This window comes from Engraulis encrasicolus, chromosome 19, assembly GCF_034702125.1.
Source record: "Engraulis encrasicolus isolate BLACKSEA-1 chromosome 19, IST_EnEncr_1.0, whole genome shotgun sequence".
Lineage (NCBI taxonomy): Eukaryota > Metazoa > Chordata > Actinopteri > Clupeiformes > Engraulidae > Engraulis > Engraulis encrasicolus.
In genome coordinates this window covers 32,673,955-32,691,815 of record NC_085875.1, presented here as the reverse complement: position 1 = coordinate 32,691,815, position 17,861 = coordinate 32,673,955, and the positions used below count along the sequence as shown (strand labels likewise).

General features: G+C 46.1%; 1 protein-coding gene across 3 annotated transcripts in view; it reads right to left on the bottom strand.

Moving 5' to 3' along the window:
* Positions 1 to 17,861, bottom strand: part of asap2a (ArfGAP with SH3 domain, ankyrin repeat and PH domain 2a) — a 97,238-nt gene that overhangs the window by 31,959 nt on the left and 47,418 nt on the right. For 2 of the 3 annotated variants that reach the window (XM_063184136.1, XM_063184137.1), the window contains exons 5-13: positions 14,819 to 14,868; positions 12,466 to 12,595; positions 11,473 to 11,558; positions 11,289 to 11,364; positions 10,047 to 10,133; positions 6,884 to 6,987; positions 5,798 to 5,867; positions 2,747 to 2,834; positions 395 to 443 (exon numbers count right to left, since the gene is read on the bottom strand). In XM_063184136.1, the coding sequence (XP_063040206.1) occupies positions 395 to 443; positions 2,747 to 2,834; positions 5,798 to 5,867; positions 6,884 to 6,987; positions 10,047 to 10,133; positions 11,289 to 11,364; positions 11,473 to 11,558; positions 12,466 to 12,595; positions 14,819 to 14,868 (740 nt within the window). The remainder of the gene's footprint in view (positions 1 to 394; positions 444 to 2,746; positions 2,835 to 5,797; positions 5,868 to 6,883; positions 6,988 to 10,046; positions 10,134 to 11,288; positions 11,365 to 11,472; positions 11,559 to 12,465; positions 12,596 to 14,818; positions 14,869 to 17,861) is intronic. The other variant, XM_063184138.1, reaches the window with a different exon arrangement.

The window sequence follows — 17,861 nt, the reverse complement described above, 5'->3', positions numbered from 1 at the left end:
TGGATGCATGCAAGTTAGGCACATTAGGCCCAAATAAGATATAGAAAATGAATATGTCTGTGCATGAATATGTCTGTGCAAGTCTGTGAGTTTTAATAGAAATCAGTGGGAAGTCACCAAAAAAGATAGAAAAACACTGTGTGCATGTGTGTGTGTGTGTGTGTGTGTGTGTGTGTGTGTGTGTGTGTGTGTGTGTGTGTGTGTGTGTGTGTGTGTGTGTGTGTGTGTGTGCGTGTGCGTGTGCGTGTGCGTGTGCGTGTGCATTGAAGGTCAGTGAGGTTTGGAAAACAATAAGTCAGCACCGGGGCAACACCGGAGAAAAGAAGAGTGACATAACTGGAGGCGGGTCTTCCCTGGCTCTCCTCCAATCACAAAGCAGCAAGCGTACACTTACATCTGACACTCCGCCTCATCGTCCGCCTGGAAGTGATACGTCCTGTCATCTGTTACGGGAGGATAGACAGACAGAGGAGGAAGAGGAATAAAAAATGACAAAAGAACGAATGAAAGAAAGGAAGACATAAGAAGCAGAAGCAGAAAGTGGACGAAAAGGAGAGCGGTGAAAGAAAGAAAGAAAGAAAGAAAGAAAGAAAGAAAGAAAGAAAGAAAGAAAGAAAGAAAGAAAGAAAGAAAGAAAGAAAGGAAGGAAAGAAAGAAGGAAAGAGAGACGGAGCAAAAGACCAAAAGAGTGGAAAAGAAAAACAGAAAAAAAGAATTAAGAGGCAGAAATGGAGTCAGAAAGAGGAAAAGACAGGGGTGAGGGAAAAACAGAAATGGCAATCATTAAACCAAGCGATAATGAAACACGTTGCGCACAATATCAGATGACAAAAAGTACAGAGGTGCACGTGAGCCTGCCTGCCTGCCTGCTCTCCCTCGGGTCCTCTCCCCTCCTATAGATCCAGCAGGATTGAACCACACTCTAATTATTACAATATCTCACTTCCCCCTTCTCCCCATGGAACCAAACAAGATAACACCAGCCATGCAGAACCACCAGAGAGGGGGGGGGGGGATTGAGGGATGTGACAGGGAGTGAAAATTGAAGAGGGGATGTGGCGGAGGAGGAAAAGACAGAGAGAGAAAAAAGAAAGCGATTCTCTGGTAGGTAAGCGGGAGGTAATGCCGGTGTGTGGAGCAGAGGAAGAGGAGGAGGAGGAGGAGGAGGCGGATCAATGACATAACTTCCCCTTTTTCCGGCCCAGAGATCTAAGGCAGGCAAAACAAACGACAGGAACTCCAAACCAACAGGAGGGAGGAGTGGAGTGGAGGATGAGGCAGAGAGGGAGGAGGGAGGGCAGGGGAGAGTAACCTCACACTTCCTCTGGCTGCGCAAGGTTAAGCCGTTTACAGGCCAATGTCAATTTGGGCAACGGCTTGGTGACATTTCCCTGCTAGGATCACGGAGAGGCCAAAAGGCAGTTAGAGGCAAGGGGGGCAAACATAGGGAGAGAAAGAGGATAGAGAGACAGAAAGAGACAAGAAAGAAAGGAAACGTTAGAGGTAAGGATAAATAGTTAAAAGTACGGATTCTAGGTCTGTGGGACAATCTGGTTTTTATACATACATTTTACTTTGATTTTAGACAGAGTGAGTGTGACACCATATTCTAAAACGCAGATTTAAGATGTTCTAATGGGAGTACTGAACAGTGATACTAGGCTACTAGGCTGCTGGGAGTTTGAGAGAAGATAATCTAAGGCTAAACGATTTAACAAGGCACACAGATGCACTCTACTACTTTCTTCCCTCTTCTTTCCTCCTCCTTCTTCTTCTTCTTCTCCACAACAATTTCCTGCACGAGTATTAAATCATCCCTGGGATAAGAGGGTGTGGAGTGAATTCTTACTATCCTGCCACTGTTTTCAGCTAGTTCCCTGGAGATAACGCCACAGAGAAGAGAAGAGAAGAGAAGAGAAGAGAAGAGAAGAGAAGAGAAGAGAAGAGAAGAGAAGAGAAGAGAAGAGAAGAGAAGAGAAGAGAAGAGAAGAGAAGAGAGCATTGCAACGCATCACATCACATCACCACCAACCTCGTAGAAGGACCTCTAAAATCAATTGCTTCCCTTTTACGCCAATGCCCAAGGGGAAAGGGGCTCTTCATCCCTGACAGGTTTTGTTTCTCTCCTGGCCCTGGGGTCTCGTAGATAGAGCGCCATAGATTTGATTTTAGTGGGGTTTTTTTCTGTCAGTAGATGACATCAACCAGAAAGACTAGCAGGTTTTTGTGTGTGTGTGTGTGTGGGGGGGGTGTGGTGCAAGAGCGTGGAGCAGAATAGCTGAGAGGAGTAACTTGTGCAGCCCTCTGTTGCTAAGTGGGGAACGTTTAAATAGCCTGAGCAGAGATCCAATTTGCTAAGATGCTTTTATCAGATTTATCAGACTCAAATGCAATACTACAGAGGGGCCGACACTTGAGATGAGAGTGAGCGATAGAGAAAATGTGTGAGAAGAGTGAGAGTGCTGTGCATGAGTGAGTGAGAGTGAGAGACAATGAGAGAGAAACAGAAAGAGAGAGAGAGAGAGAGAAAATGACAGAAAGAAAGAAAGAAAGAAAGAAAGAAAGAAAGAAAGAAAGAAAGAAAGAAAGAAAGCGAGACAGAGAAACAAACGTCAAGAGAGTGAAAAAGGAGTCCATGCTGTTCGGAAAATAACACAAGCAACAGATCAATTTCCAATGTACATGGTAAAAAGGCACTTGAATACACGAGAGGACATGGAGGGTCAGAGGAGGGTTATTAACGTACGGGAGATGAGGTCAAAGCTCTTCTTCTCCTCCGGGTTGTGCTTGACCTGGCAGGTCAGGAGGTTCAGCTTGGCTGGCGGCCGGTTGGCCTGGAGGAAGACACAGACAACAACACACACTCATTACATTGCATTACACATAAGCTACATTCACACACACGTCACTGCTAGTTACTCGCTCAGAGAGTTAAGTCAATAGAGTATATGTGTTCCAACGAGACGAGGAGGCAAGTTGGCGAGGAGAGTACAAGCAATGCGATGTGGGCGTATTCCGAGTTGAAAATGTTTCAACTTTGAGCGAGGCGAGTAAGCGAGTAACCAATTGGAATGCAGAGTTCGGTACTTCTCGCTTGTGCATTGGCAGTTAAAGCCGCGTTTAGCGAACGTACCATGAGCAAGTGGTGAGTAGGCGAGTGGCTATTAGCGAGAAACTAGCAGCGACGTGTGTGAACGTAGCTTTAGGGGTGTGCACAAACATGGTCATGGCAATACATAATATCGGGCCTCTTTACAATACACATATCGTTTCGTGACCCCTGTGTTGTGACACGTTTTAGCTACAGATGTTTGCCAATACCCAGGATAGTCAGTAGCAGTCAGTGATGTGAGATTCGAACTTGTAACCTCCAAATTCTAACATCCCCTGAATAACCATTAGGCAGTCACATTCACATTCACATTCACAACCACATTCCACAAACCTTCAAGCAACACAGTGATCATAGACTATGAGAGACGTTCCTGCCCAAAATAAAATAACAAGCACCTCAGCATCAAAGACAAGTATCAAAACATCAAAGCCAGGAGTCGGCCACAAATGATGTGCTAGGCAGGGGATGCACAAAGCTTCTTTTGACATTGAACATGACAGCAAGCAACAACCAAATCACACTTGTAAGGAAGAAAAATACACATACGGACATATTTCAATAAAGTACAACAAAGGAGGAGTGACAGCCGACCAAAACACAGAAGGCCAATGAAATGATGTGCTAGTAATAGGATTTTTATGGATTTTTTCTGACTTGACACTTGAAATGACCTTTCCATGAACTCATCTACTGACATCGACACTGGTTGACAACACACATACAGGAAGAGTTCATTCATGTGTTAACATGTGTTCTGAAATGTTTGGGGTGCAAAACTCAATGCATCTTTTTTCCGCAGTGAGACGTGGATATCGGTCCAAACCATGCACACCATCCTCTCTAGATGAGCACCTGTCAAACTGGCAACAGCAAAAAGTGGGAAAGTAGGGCACATTTCTGCACAACAAAAAAGAGAAAGAGCAAAGGAGTGGGTCTACTCTACACATTCACTTTCCCTGGTCCTGACAGCTAGATGATGGGCAGAGGTGAATAAAATATGGGATGTTTGAGTGGGTAAAAGATAAACTGTGAGAGAAATGGAGAAAGACAGAGAGGAGACAGAAAACGATCCAGAGACTCACAGAAATACAGAAACAGAAAAGAGAGGAAAAGAGAAAGAGAAAGAGAGTGAGAAACTCACAGACCGACAGACAGACAGACAGACAGACAGTATGCAATGAGGGTCTGGAGTGAATTGATGGCTGATGGAGCAGCATGGTGTAATGATGGGAAATGGGCTTTGCTCTGCTGCTCAGACTACTGTACAGGGGGAATCAATAGACTTGGCCCAGCCGAGGAGAGAGAGAGAGAGGGAGGGAGAGACAGAGAGAGGGGAGAGAGAGAGACAGAGGGAGAGCGTGAGACAGAGAGAGAGAGAGGGAGATGGAGAGACAGAGAGAGGGAGAGAGAGCAAGAGAGAGAGAGAGAGGGAGCGGTAGAGACAGAGAGGGGGGGGGGGGTGCAGGGAGAGCTGGGTTGCTGGGGTTGGGAGATGGAGATGGAGATGGATGTTCCCAATAATGAGAGACTCAGAGGCAACCCTGTTTCCTCCTCACCCAAGAGCAACTCCGACACTCAATTATCCACACATCAGTCAAACACAACAACATGCACTCTCACACTCTCTCTCACACTCTCTCTCTCTCTCTCTCTCTCTCTCTCTCTCTCTCTCTCTCTCTCTCTCTCTCTCTCTCTCTCTCTCTCTCTCACTCAAACAAAAACACATACACCGCTATTTTCCTCAGTTTTAAAACACACGCATGCGCACACGCACACTGTTCATCCTCCACAAAAGCCCTCTACAGTGAAACATCCACTCAACTGCTAAGTAAACGTCCACCAACAAAATGGCCAATGGCAGAGATGGTGTCACTTAGGAGAAGGTTAACGCTGTACCATATCGCTCAGGCTGATTAAATGTGACTAGCACAGTGCAGACTTATGCTAACTCAGCACAGGACATGACTTCACAGGGCGGGAGCAAATCCCACCATGACCAGGGTTGCCAGATGAGGCTGATAATGATATTCAGCCCAAAAAATGCTCAAAACCCGCCTATTGATTTCTATGGCCAAAATTGGGCGTTTTTCCTCTGCTAAATGCTTTTTTTACCCGCAGACGGCGATCCTAAACAGCCCAATTGGGAGGGAAAACGCCCAATCTGGCAACACTGACCACAGCACCATCCCTGATATCTATTCAGATGCATGGTAGGCCCCAGGGGACATTGAAGTGAACTTCACTAAGAGAAGGACCTCAGTTGTCTGTGTGTGGGTGTATAGCGATGGCAGACTTCCTCCCTTGAGAATGAATGTGAGTATCTATTCAAGCTGACTGGAGACTCTGTGGCTACTTATAGCACTCAACCTCCAATGAGTTTAAATGTGGAGGCCACACACAGTCTGCATGCTGATTAAGTCTGCGTGTTTGTGTGTAAGTGTGTGTGCGTGTCTGGGTGATTAGGGAAAGATTACGAGAGACTTGTCTCACTACTGGCTACTAGTGTGCTTTGCTCTTTGGTTGAACATCACGTGTGTGGGTGTGCGCGTGTGCAACTGTGCATGTGTACGCCCGTGCGTGTGTGTGTGTGTGTGTGTGTGTGTGTGTGTGTGTGTGTGTGTGTGTGTGTGTGTGTGTGTGTGTGTGTGTGTGTGTGTGTGTGTGTGTGCATGAGTTGCTTACCGTGCCGTGTGAGATGGTTAGGTAGCCATTTTTCACTGTGCATTTCCTCTTCTGCCAAACCTTCCTCAGTCTGGAGAAGAGGAAAGAAGAAGAGAGAAGGAAGAAGAAGGAAGAAGAGAGGAGGAAGAAGAAAGAAGACGAGAGGGTATAGAAGAAAGAAGACGAGAGGGGGAAGAGGAAAGACGAGAGGAGGAAGCAGAAAGAAGACGAGAGGGGGAAGAAAAGAGAAGAAGAGAGGGGATAGAAGAAAGAAGAGAGGGGAAGAAGAGGGAGGGAAGGGGAAAAGAGAGGGAAACAGGAAGAGAAGAGAAGTTCAGTCTGCCATTAAACACCAGTCAGCACACTGCCACTCATGCACCAGGTGAGTATTAATTAACCATGATTCAGCAAATTATCTATTTCTGCATGCACGCAAGCACGCACGCACGCATGCATGCACGCGCATACGCACACACGCGCACGCACACACACACACACACACACAAACACAAAGAAATAAAACATGCATGCACGTACACACACATGCATACACGTACGCATACACAAATCAGACATCAGTAAATCACATGCATGCACAAATACATAGCCACAAATACATACACATAAAAGCACACACCCTACCTCAGCATAAGCCTCATAAGCCAAGTTCACATAAGCTCACATAAGTCAAATTTTCTGGGCAGGACGACAAGTGTTGATATGATTTACACCTGCTATGCAGCTCATGCAGGCACCAAAAGCGAACTACACTACCGGAGCGAAGGAAGTCATTATTTCTCGATGGAAGGTCAGTGAATAAAGCGACCAATGCAAATTAGCCGGGAGGGAAGCAACCTGGGCGATCAGAGTGAATTCCAACGATTGAAAGTCAGCTAATCATATGGTAATGACCTATGATGCGGTTCGAAAAAAAACAACTTGAATTTTCTTATCTCCGAATGTCCCAGGCTGACAAGCCAGAGCCATACACAGCAAATTCATGGCGAAACTTGGCTAAATGGTAGCTTTGGTTGCTTCTGGAGTAAAAGCACAGTAAGAGAGAAAAAGGAGTTGAGAAGAGAGAGAGAGAGAGAGAGAGTTGTTCACCCGTCGCTCTTCTTGTAGAGGTTGCCACTCCTCTCTGTGCCGTGCTCCTTGTTGCCCTGCGGCTGGTGCAGACTATAGGTGGCGCTCTGCCTCACCTGGGAATCCTAAAGAGAGGGGGGGGAGAGATGGATGGATAGAAAGAGACAATAGATAGAAAGAGACAATAGATAGAAAGAGACAATAGATAGATAGATAGATAGATAGATAGATAGATAGATAGATAGATAGATAGATAGATAGATAGATAGATAGATAGATAGATAGATAGATAGATAGATAGATAGATAGATAGATAGATAGATAGATAGATAGATAGATAGGGAAACAGAGAGACACCCACACACACAAACACATCGGTTTTACAACATGTACCAGGTCAGCAATAACACAGCCACTACTGTACTACAGCAAACACACACCACACACACACACACACATACACACAGATAAAAGCAACATCCTAAAACATGCACTACACTAGTGACACGACATCCTGACAGGAAGCTGGAAATAACTGCCCTTGTTATGTTTTTTTTTCCCGCCTCTTTTTTCCCCCTGTCTGTCGTTTTCTGTTCTCTGTGGTGGCGGGAACAGCAACAGCAGCAGCACACATCACATCACATCCTGCCTCTAGCGTACCGTACACCGCATGCACCGACAAAACAGGAAAGACCGGGAGAGCCGGGAATGCCGGACTCCAGTTTGGAGGGGAAAAAAAACTATGCACCGTTACAAGGAGGACATGTTTAGACATCTACTAGCCAGCCACTACTACTACTACTACTACTACAGAGAAGGGACGGAGAGAAGTGGGGTGGGGAGAGATGGAGCTTGCAAGAACTGGGACACACAAAACAAGAGCAATAAAAAAAAAAAATAGCGGGCGCCCGTTCCTAACTTTTTTTTTCCTTTTTCATAGGGTGGTCAAGTGGAGTCGAGGGTGGACTTTAATAATGTGTTGTGCCAAATTCCACAGGCAAGGAGGCCCGCTGAGGCAGCTCCTCACACAGGCATTACAGATGAGAGGCCATCACCACACATCACTTCACTCCTGCCCACCCCAATACACTCTGGCCTCCCTCGCATATAGTGAACTAGTAGACATGTGTTGGCTACTCTACGAGTGACTCCCTCCCTTACTCCCGTTAGTGGTCTAATGAGTTCCTTTGCTTTGTGTACACGAGCCACAGCAGACTGACAAGGCTTCTCCACCCACCTGACATGTGACCCCACTAAAACGCATTCCAAAACTGCTCATCCAACCACACTTTGTCCTCTCTTGGCTGTAAGTGTACTAGACTGTTACAGGACACTAAACACTCCCAACTACACTACAAGATGTTCTAGGTTATAACTCTTTCTACTGTCTCCTCTCATGGCGTGTTCAGGCCGACTGAGAACCGTGCTGGTGCCCGTTCCCGCACCTAATTGCGAACCGGCTGGCATGTTCACGCCGCAGATCTTAGCGTTCGCGAACCAGAAAGCTGGTTTACAGTGCGAACCGAAAAATACTTGTTTTTTTCCCCCCGTGAACCATGACAAAAAACATGGACGTCAGCAGCTTCATCCGGGTAACACAGTCACGTGCAGGGGCCCTAGGCTGCAGCCATCTCCAGTCTGTGGTGGGGGCCTCTAGGCTGCAGCCATATCTAGCCTGTGGTGGGGGCCTCTAGGCTGCAGCCATCTCCAGTCTGTGGTGGGGGCCTCTAGGCTGCAGCCATAGCTAGCCTGTGGTGGGGGCCTCTAGGCTGCAGCCATAGCTAGCCTGTGCATTAATCGTGCCCTGTAGAGTATTACCAAGGTAGGCCACGGACTAACACGGACAAGAATAGATCAAGAGAGAGAGAGTGGGGAAGCACAGAAACGGACACAGTCACAGTAGAGCAGAGTGGAGGGGGACTTACTCTCCTAGACTTGGTTGGCAAAGAGCCGGAAGCATTGAATGGGGAAGAGAGTAAAAGCATTCTTAAAGATAGTTGACAGTGTTGTTCACCAGCATACATATCCGTTAACACACACGCTCACTCTCACAATTACAATGATCTGCACAAACACATACTCCTTCAAGCATACATTCTTATCTGCACACACAGAAACAGCAAACACGCATTTTCCCAGAAACATACACCGTATATACAGTCAACAACAGCACAGACTAATACAAAGACTTCACATTATGCATCCATTACAACAACAAACAACAGTGCAGATTAACCAGCAAAGCACTTTCCACACACCAACACAAACACAAACCCGGCAGCACATCAAATGTAATCAGTGTCCCGTTAATTGGTTTGCGGCGGCTGCGGGCGGCTGCTCGCTGTGTTAAGTGGAGGTGGTGGAGGGATCCTACAGGCGCCGCGATTAGCGCTGGCAAGCCGCCCTAAGGCCCGCAGCTTAGAGGCTACAAGAGAGAGGATTGTGGGAGAGCTCTTGAAAGAGACAGGCCAGCTAGGGAAGGAGAGATCAGCTATTGACCTGGAGCTGGGATCTGAGGTGAGGTTAGGAGGACCGTGTGTGTGAGTGTGTGTAGAATATAATGTAATGTAATGTAATATAATGTAATATAATGTAATGTAATGTAATATAATATGAGTAGGGTAGGGTAGAGAAGGGTAGAGTAGAATACAGCAGAATAGAGGAGAGTAGAGTAGAATAGAGCAGGGGTGCGTTTCTCGAAAGCATAGTTGTTAACAGTTAGCAACTTGGGTAGTTGCCAATGGAAAATTGCATTGAAACCAACAAAGTAGCTATCGTAGTTAGCAACTACACTTTCGAGAAATGCATCCCAGAGTAGTGCTGACTGAGTAGAACTCAGTAGAGTAGAGTAGAATACAGTAGAATGCGTTTTAATGTCACTTTACTATGTGTACACATGTACAGTGAGAACTTGACTTGGTGAAAGTGTGTTCTTCGATCTTCTGAACGAGTTTGGAAGGATGCAAAGGTAGGGTAAACTACAGACTCTACTGTATATATAACAGTGGTCATACTGTATGCCCTCTGTGTGTGTGTGAAACTTGTGTACACAAGAAACAGTATTGAAACACACTTGTCAGTGTCTAACTACTTTGGTGTGTGTGTGTGTGTGTGTGTGTGTGTGTGTGTGTGTGTGTGTGTGTGTGTGTGTGTGTGTGTGTGTGTGTGCGCGTGCGCATCCTACCTCCTTCTGGTCCACTTGTAGTGCAGACTTGAGGACGTCTCTCAGCTGAGTAAGCTGTTTTCGCTCCTCATCTTGTGCTTGTTTGATCTGCAGATGGCCAGAGAGAGAGAGAGAGAGAGAGAGAGAGAGAGAGAGAGAGAGAGAGAGAGAGAGAGAGAGAGAGAGAGAGAGAGAGAGAGAGAGAGAGAGACAGACAGACAGACAGACAGACAGACAGACAGACAGACAGAGACGGAGACAGAGACAGAGAGAGTGGGGGAGAAACAGAGAGATTGCTATGGAGCCTCGGCTGTTGTTGCTAAGGGATGGGTAGATGATGCGTTGTTATTCCAAACATGACTTGCATGCAGTAAACCTGCTGCTGAGGCACAGAAGATGAATGTGCTGTATAAAAACAATGGTTTCACTTTACTTGTCATACAGATGACATAACAGTGTCATAATGGTGTCAAAAGCGAGTCATAAACATGGTGTCAGTGTAATAAATGTTTTATGGTCATGTAAAGTTGACATTGTTAGGGCTGTCTTTGCCATAACCGAATGTTACTTAATGATAAAATGTTTATGACATTGACATAATGTTTATGACACATGAATGACTGTGTTATGACACCGTTATGTCATGCATATGACGCTGGCATCAAGTAAAGTGTTACCAAAATAATGCTGTGATCTCAGAAAGCAGCAAAAGACTGACTGATGTAGGACTGATAGCTTCAGAATGAAAATATTCAAACTGAACACCTCAGTATTCCCAGTAAAGCACTTCTCACCTTCCCAGAGATACCATGTTACATAATGGAGCCACAAATAACACCTAAACATTCGTGGACATATTCTGATTCACCAATCCGTATTCATTTGAAGATTAATGAGAAGAAGTATATAAATAGTTAAGTGAGGGAAAAGCAGAGTGACCTTGAAAAATAAACCAGGGAAATTAAAAAGTGGGGTAGGTTCAGAAAAAAAGATCAGATGACTGAGAGTAAACCCCCACAGGATTTAAAAGCGTTACAAAAAAACTAGGACTTTTCCACTTCATCTGACACATGGGGATTTGTTCAACTTAAAGGGCCAGGGGATGGTTCTCAGGAATGTTCTGGAATCTAACCGTGATCCGTCACAGAAGACCAGCTCCGAGACTGTATAGGATAGGATGTCTGGAAACTCTTGGAGAAACCACTGGAGTGATTACACTGAAAGGACACACCTACTGCACTCAAGAGGTCACGCTCCACTTACTGTGTGCAGATCTGTAGCCAGCTTCTCAATGGAGGGCTTTAGGTTGTCCACTGCCTTCAAGCCGTCCTGGAAAAAACTGGGAGAACAAAAGAATGATCAACGTCTCAGAGTCCGCTCCAGCATGTACATGTTGGGAGTGTTCAGGAAGTGTTAACGTTTTTTGAACTAGTGTCCAAGAACTTACTTGCACTGGGCATGAAAGTATTTGATGAGGTTCTGAAGAAGGTCTACGCCTTTCTTGATTTTGATCTCGTTCACTTTGAGAAGATACTGCAAACAAAACACAAACAACAATTTATTTATTCACGCTATTCATAGATGCATGTATGTGGTTTCAAGATCAATATCTTGAATCTATCGCAGGGCTCCTACACCCACATAGAAAAAGTATCATCAGAGCATATAGACTACAATTTTAGCCATTCTCCCTGAAATGTTTTGGCATTCCGTAAGAGCTATCTCAGAGGGCAAAACTACAAGAAAACAACTCAACGTGAGACGGACCCTCATCTTTACCTGAGGAGACCCTCTAGTCTAGGCAGTAAATAGCGCAGTGTGTTTACAGAGTGGGACCAAGAGTGTTAACTTTGACTCTGTAACCGTTTAATCATCACTGAAAAAAACTGATCTCGCATGACCTTTGAATGACCCCAGGTGACCTTCACATTACATTACACTTAGCTGACAATTTTATTCAAAGTGACTTAGTTATTATGGTAGGCACAATGTATTGGTTACAGACCCCAAATAAATGTAGTGTTAGGTGCCTTGAACAAGGACACCAAAGACATGGATGGTATGGGATTGGAACCGGCAACCCCTTTGGTTCAAGACCGATTCCCCTAACATTAGGCCACGGCTGTCACACACACAGCCCTGACCTTTCCCTCAGCCCCTCCCTCATTACATTACATTTCATTACAGTAGAGAACAGTACACATGGCTGATTTTATCCAAAGCAACTTTCAGTTATTAGGCATTGTACTGGCTACAGTCCCTGCAGCAGTCCCTAACCATCAGGGCACATCTGTCTCACACATAACCTTGACCTCTGCTCTGTGTGCACATCTGCAACAGGAAAGAATGGTGCTCCTTCATGGCAAAATTGTACTATGTAGTATTTGACCTCTAATGACCTCGATGTGACTTATAAATGAGCCTAGACGACCTTTCTTACCTCGCACATCTGCAGCTGGAAGAAGCGTCTCTCCTTCTCCATCTCCTCAGCGATCTCGGCCCCGCTGATCTCTGTGCGGATCATGCCGTGCTGCCGCGCGTGCTCCTTCTTCTCCTTCTCAATCTTCGTGCTAAAGGAGGACAACACATTTTAACGACCAATAGCCTTGATGCACGTGCACCGTTAAGGCATGAAAATTACGGCTTGATGCTTCTTCTCTATTCACTCGCACAGATATGGCCAGTCAGTCTCTTACGTGTACATTCAAGTCAAGCATTATATTTTTAAACCAAACATCCATACTCACAATATAAAAGCACTTACAAACACATATTCATCCCTCCATCATACAACCGCATCTACTACACACAAAGGAGAAAACCAGTAGGGAGCCAGCAGTCATGCAAGAGGCCGTTCTTGTCCATATGCCAGAGCAGCATATACAGTATACACCTTACAAGAGGAGGAAGGACAACCAATTCACAACCTTCTTTGTCCTCTGCAACCACCCACCCACCCAGTCAGCCAGTCAGCCTCCCCTCCCAGCCAGCCTTCCCTGCCTCACAGCCAGCCTCCGCTCCCCTGCCAGCCAGCCTCCGCTCTTGCTTAGGTCATCCGTGGGGCCTCTAGGGATCCCCAGAGCCTCATGCATTTCGCAACAGGGTGAGCGGCCCCAATTTTGAGAACCTCACTCTTCAGAATAACCAAGGCCTGCCTGTCACCCTGGCATCCGTCTTGCCTGTCTTTGGCAACACACAGCTCAGAGCGACCAAGGATGAACACCGTACACTCAGGCACCAGGACACATTCATACATACAAACAAACAAAAAAACAAACAAACAAACAAAACGAGACGAAAACAAACAGAACAACAAACGAGCAGTAAAACAGACGAGCACCAAGCAATGGTCAGTCAGAACAGTGTGCCAGCATGAGGGTCTATGAAACACAATGTACGTCTTGCTTATTATCTTAAATTACACGTCGACCTGAAGAATCAAACAAACATTATTCATGATGGCACACCATTCTGAGAAACAGGTTCAAAAACATGTTGAAGGTTTTTGATGCCCACAGTCATCAAATCTGCAAAAATCGCTATTAACATCGCTTTCACTCTCTCTGTCAGCAGGCAAGCACACAATGACACAATGTTCGGGGACTGGGAACGGCTCCTGCTACTTATTATTATATTATTAGTAAGTAACAGCTGCACAAACAGTCCATTCTCAGCCCCAGAAGCATTAAGTGCGCTTAAGATTGAAATCAGCGCAAACTGTGCTCAGCCATGCGTCACAAAAAGGTTCCGCTCTGCCTCCACTGAGACGCAGATCTAACGGAGCTGGGGTTGGAGGGTGGGAGTTCGTTGGGTCTGGTGATGGAGCAGCGTTAGCGGAGCCCGATTTTCAGAAACCTATAGCAAACTCGCAGGTGAAAAAGCAGAAAGGTTTCAACTAACACCATCACCATAAACCCTTCCGCCCCCACCCCAGCATGTTGTAATGGGAGAGCGCGCGTCACAATGCTTATTTACAGTGCGTGATACAGAGATCAAACGAGAACGAGATGTTTTACGACAAAAAGAAAAATGACCAACAAATGGGGAGCCAGCACACACAAAAATGGGAAACTTTTCACTTGTTTCTGCAAAGCCTCTGTTTTGCTTTTGAGCATCTTTGCTCTTTGGTGGTGATGTCGTCATATTTGCAAAACATTCAGTCATTGATGGTCCCATCAAAACTGGAGAAGAAAATGCATTACCCTTTCAGTAGGCCTAAAGAATGTCCTTTGCAGCTTGAAAAACATAAGAGTGCTATAAAATTACACAAGTTGTGGCATGCAAAATTAAATTTTAAAAAAACTACAACAAAGGGCGTGTTCTTCAGGGGTGATGGGGAAAGGGGAACAGTGTGTGTTTGGTGGTGGTGGTGGGGGGGTCGATGGCTGACAGTGACGACGACACATGTGACAGAAGAGGAACCACACAGCACACTCCAATGGAGTGGAGGACCACATATCCCAAAAGGCCATGGGACGAGCTCTTCTCCACTACTACATAACACAAAAGCGGACACAGTTTTAACTGCTTTAAAAAGAGGACGCTATTCATGACAGCTTGGAGGGCCTGATGATCATACACAGAAATACAATATGACGTTCACCGCAACAATACAGACAACAATGACTGTATGAGGACACAGAGGAAAAGTAGAAGGGTGAGTGGTGTCAACAATATTCAAGAAAAACACTTTCTGGAACCATCAATATTCATCAATAGTCTTATATACGAGTATGATATGATTCAACCAAACAATTTCATTTCATATCAAGTGAAGAAAGAGCACCACTTACACTTTGGTCTCGTAGTCCTTCCAGGCTTTGTCAAAAGGCTTCTTCAGGTCCTGAAAGGGAAGAAGAGACAGAAGTTAGAGTTACACCATGATGATTAAGTGTGTTTTCTTGAACTCACAGGCCAAATAATTAGGTCAATGCTTTTAAAAGGATGAATGATGACACTGCAGTGGAAAACAAAATTAGTCTTACACACATTGACACTTCTATAAATGGCACAAACATAAATATCAGAGTATTGCCATGGCTAATAGTTTGTCCGGTCCTTTAAAGGCTCTCTTCCATCTAGATCAGCTAACAGAGTAGAATTATTCACCTCCCACTTCATTTTGGACACTGTCTGTGTGTGTCTGTGTGTGTCTGTGTGTGTCTGTGTGTGTGTCTGTGTGTGTGTCTGTGTGTGTCTGTGTGTGTCTGTGTGTGTCTGTGTGTGTCTGTGTGTGTCTGTGTGTGTCTGTGTGTGTCTGTGTGTGTCTGTGTGTGTCTGTGTGTGTCTGTGTGTGTCGGGGGCAGGTGGTTTTGTGGTCGTTTACATTTGTGCAGGATTGCACCTGCAGGTCCAACTAAAGACTTGATCGATCTGTGCTCTAGTTTGTTTCTTTTTTTTCAGCCAATGCTTCGCTGCGGTCAGACACGGAGACAAATTACACCCAAACAGCCCCCTCGCCCCATTACCCCCACCTTTCATCGCCTCTTAAACAACCATAATCATGCCATAATGAGTGCGACAAGACCCATGCCACGCGGGGGGAAATTGCCCTTGTCTGATAGTAAACACCACATCTGCCAACCAAACACCCACCCGCCTGGCGCTGCCACCCAGGCGAAATAAGCATGCCAGGCCGTGCGTGATGCCACCTTTTTGCCTTACACATACACACGCACGCACGCACGCACGCACACAAGACACAAACCAACAAAATATGACTTGAAACAAGGCGTTGAAATGTTTACACAGTCTGCTAGTGAGTTTCAGTCGGCTGGCTCCCCAGAAACTGACCCAGATCCCCCTGCTCTGGTCCCTGAAGTCAGCACAGCACAGCACAGCACAGCAGCACCAGCCACTGAATTCCCCAAACGCCTGAGTCAGGTCTTAATATAGCACACACAGCCCTCGGGGCCCAGATTGGCTCCTCCACCACCACAAAGCTTTATTATGTTTGTGCAGGTCCGAAGCACAAGAGAGTAGAGAGAAGAGAGAGACGCGAGCGAGAGAGAGAGAAGAGAGAAATAAGAGAGAGAGAGAAAGAGAGAGTAGAGAGAGCAGAGAGAGTAGAGAAAGAGAGAAGAGAGAGAGAGTGTGCGCGCGCACAAGAGAGAGAGCAAGACAGAGAGCAAGAGAGAACCATCACATCCAAGACTACCCCCCATCCAGGGTACGAACTATGGAGCCCTTGGGTGCCATCCAAAGAGCCCCATGAACCAATCAGAATCTTCCAATCTCTTGTCCCGTGACCTCCCGTACAATCAGTGGAATGGTAGAGTAGCCAATACCCACACACACGCAATACACACACGCACGCACACACAGACACACAGACACACACACACAGACACACAGACACACACACACACACACACACAAAGAAAATGCACACACACGTAAACACATACACACATACAGTACACACATACACACATACACACACACTTTCATTCAGCTAGGGCACTAGGGTGCTACTCCAGCACACTACCACTTCCAAACCCCCAGGAGGACTAACACAAGGGACATGGAGAGAGAGAAAGAGAGAAAGAGAGGAGAGAAAGGCAACAGAGAAATGAAGCAAAGCAAGAACCAAAGAAAGAAAGCAAGCAAGGAAAGTGAGGCAGGAAGAAGAAAAGAGGAGTGTGCAAGGAGCGTGGCGAGAGGAGGAAAGCAAGTGAACAAAGTGAAAAGCGAGGTGGGGAAAAAGCGTGGCTAAATATAAAAGAGCACATGCAAGCCGTTCTGCCCCCTTTGTCCACGCTAGCTGCGGCCTGCAGCTGCCAAATGGGACAGAGCTAGCTAGAGAGCCAGTTAGCCAGTTAGCCGCAACCACAGCCAAAGAGCCTCTACAGCCACCACTGACCTTATCAAAGACTGGAAGGAACGAAGGAAGAACGAGGGGAAGGAAAAGCTAAAGCAGTGGTTCTCAACATTTTTTGAATAAGCGCCCCCTGGACCTCATCATAAGCCCACCAACGCCCCCTTGACCAAATCATAAGCCTGCCAACGCCTGCCTTAGTATACATTTTTTTTTTTTAATGGACTAGTGCCCCCCAATGGCAACTAAGCACCACCGCCTCTCAGCTGTATCCTTCTCAATGCCCCCCTGGAGAGACGCAAAAGGGTAGAGGGATAGAAAGGCTGCAGAGGTTGAAAGGACGAGAGGCAAGAGAGAGAGAGAGAGAGAGAGAGAGAGAGAGAGAGAGAGAGAGAGAGAGAGAGAGAGAAAGTTAGCCTGCAGTGTTGAGAGTCATTTGCCCTTCACATTTCTCCCTCTCCATCTCTCTCTACCTCTTTCTCTATATCCATGTATCTTTCCCTCTCCATCCCTCTCTACCTCTCTCTCAATCCATCCATCTCTCTCGCTCCTCTTTCTCTGTGTGATGAAGTGATTGCTGTTAGTGGGCCTTTAGGGAGAGCAGCTGAGGCGCTGAGCTCATGCTTTAACAGCAGCTCTGCTCTGCTCTGCATTTGGCTTGAATCACTAGCGCTTACAACACGCTTGGCTAACACTTGTGCTCACTCACACCCTCACACTGCTAATGCACTACTGGCTATAGTGGACACAGATGGGATGATGAAATCATCAATCGTGGAATCATCTGTGACACACCCACACACATCGTACACATACGCACACAGACACACACAAGTATACACACACGCTAGCACAAGCAGTGCACGCACACACACACGCACGCATGCACACACACTATGAATGCTACTGTGTGACATGGAAGTCTGACTGCTGGAGCGCTAATATGTGACTGTATGGTATGATGACTACTGAGTTAAGGGTAGGGAGGAGTCAAACCACATCCTTCCCTGCTTACGCCT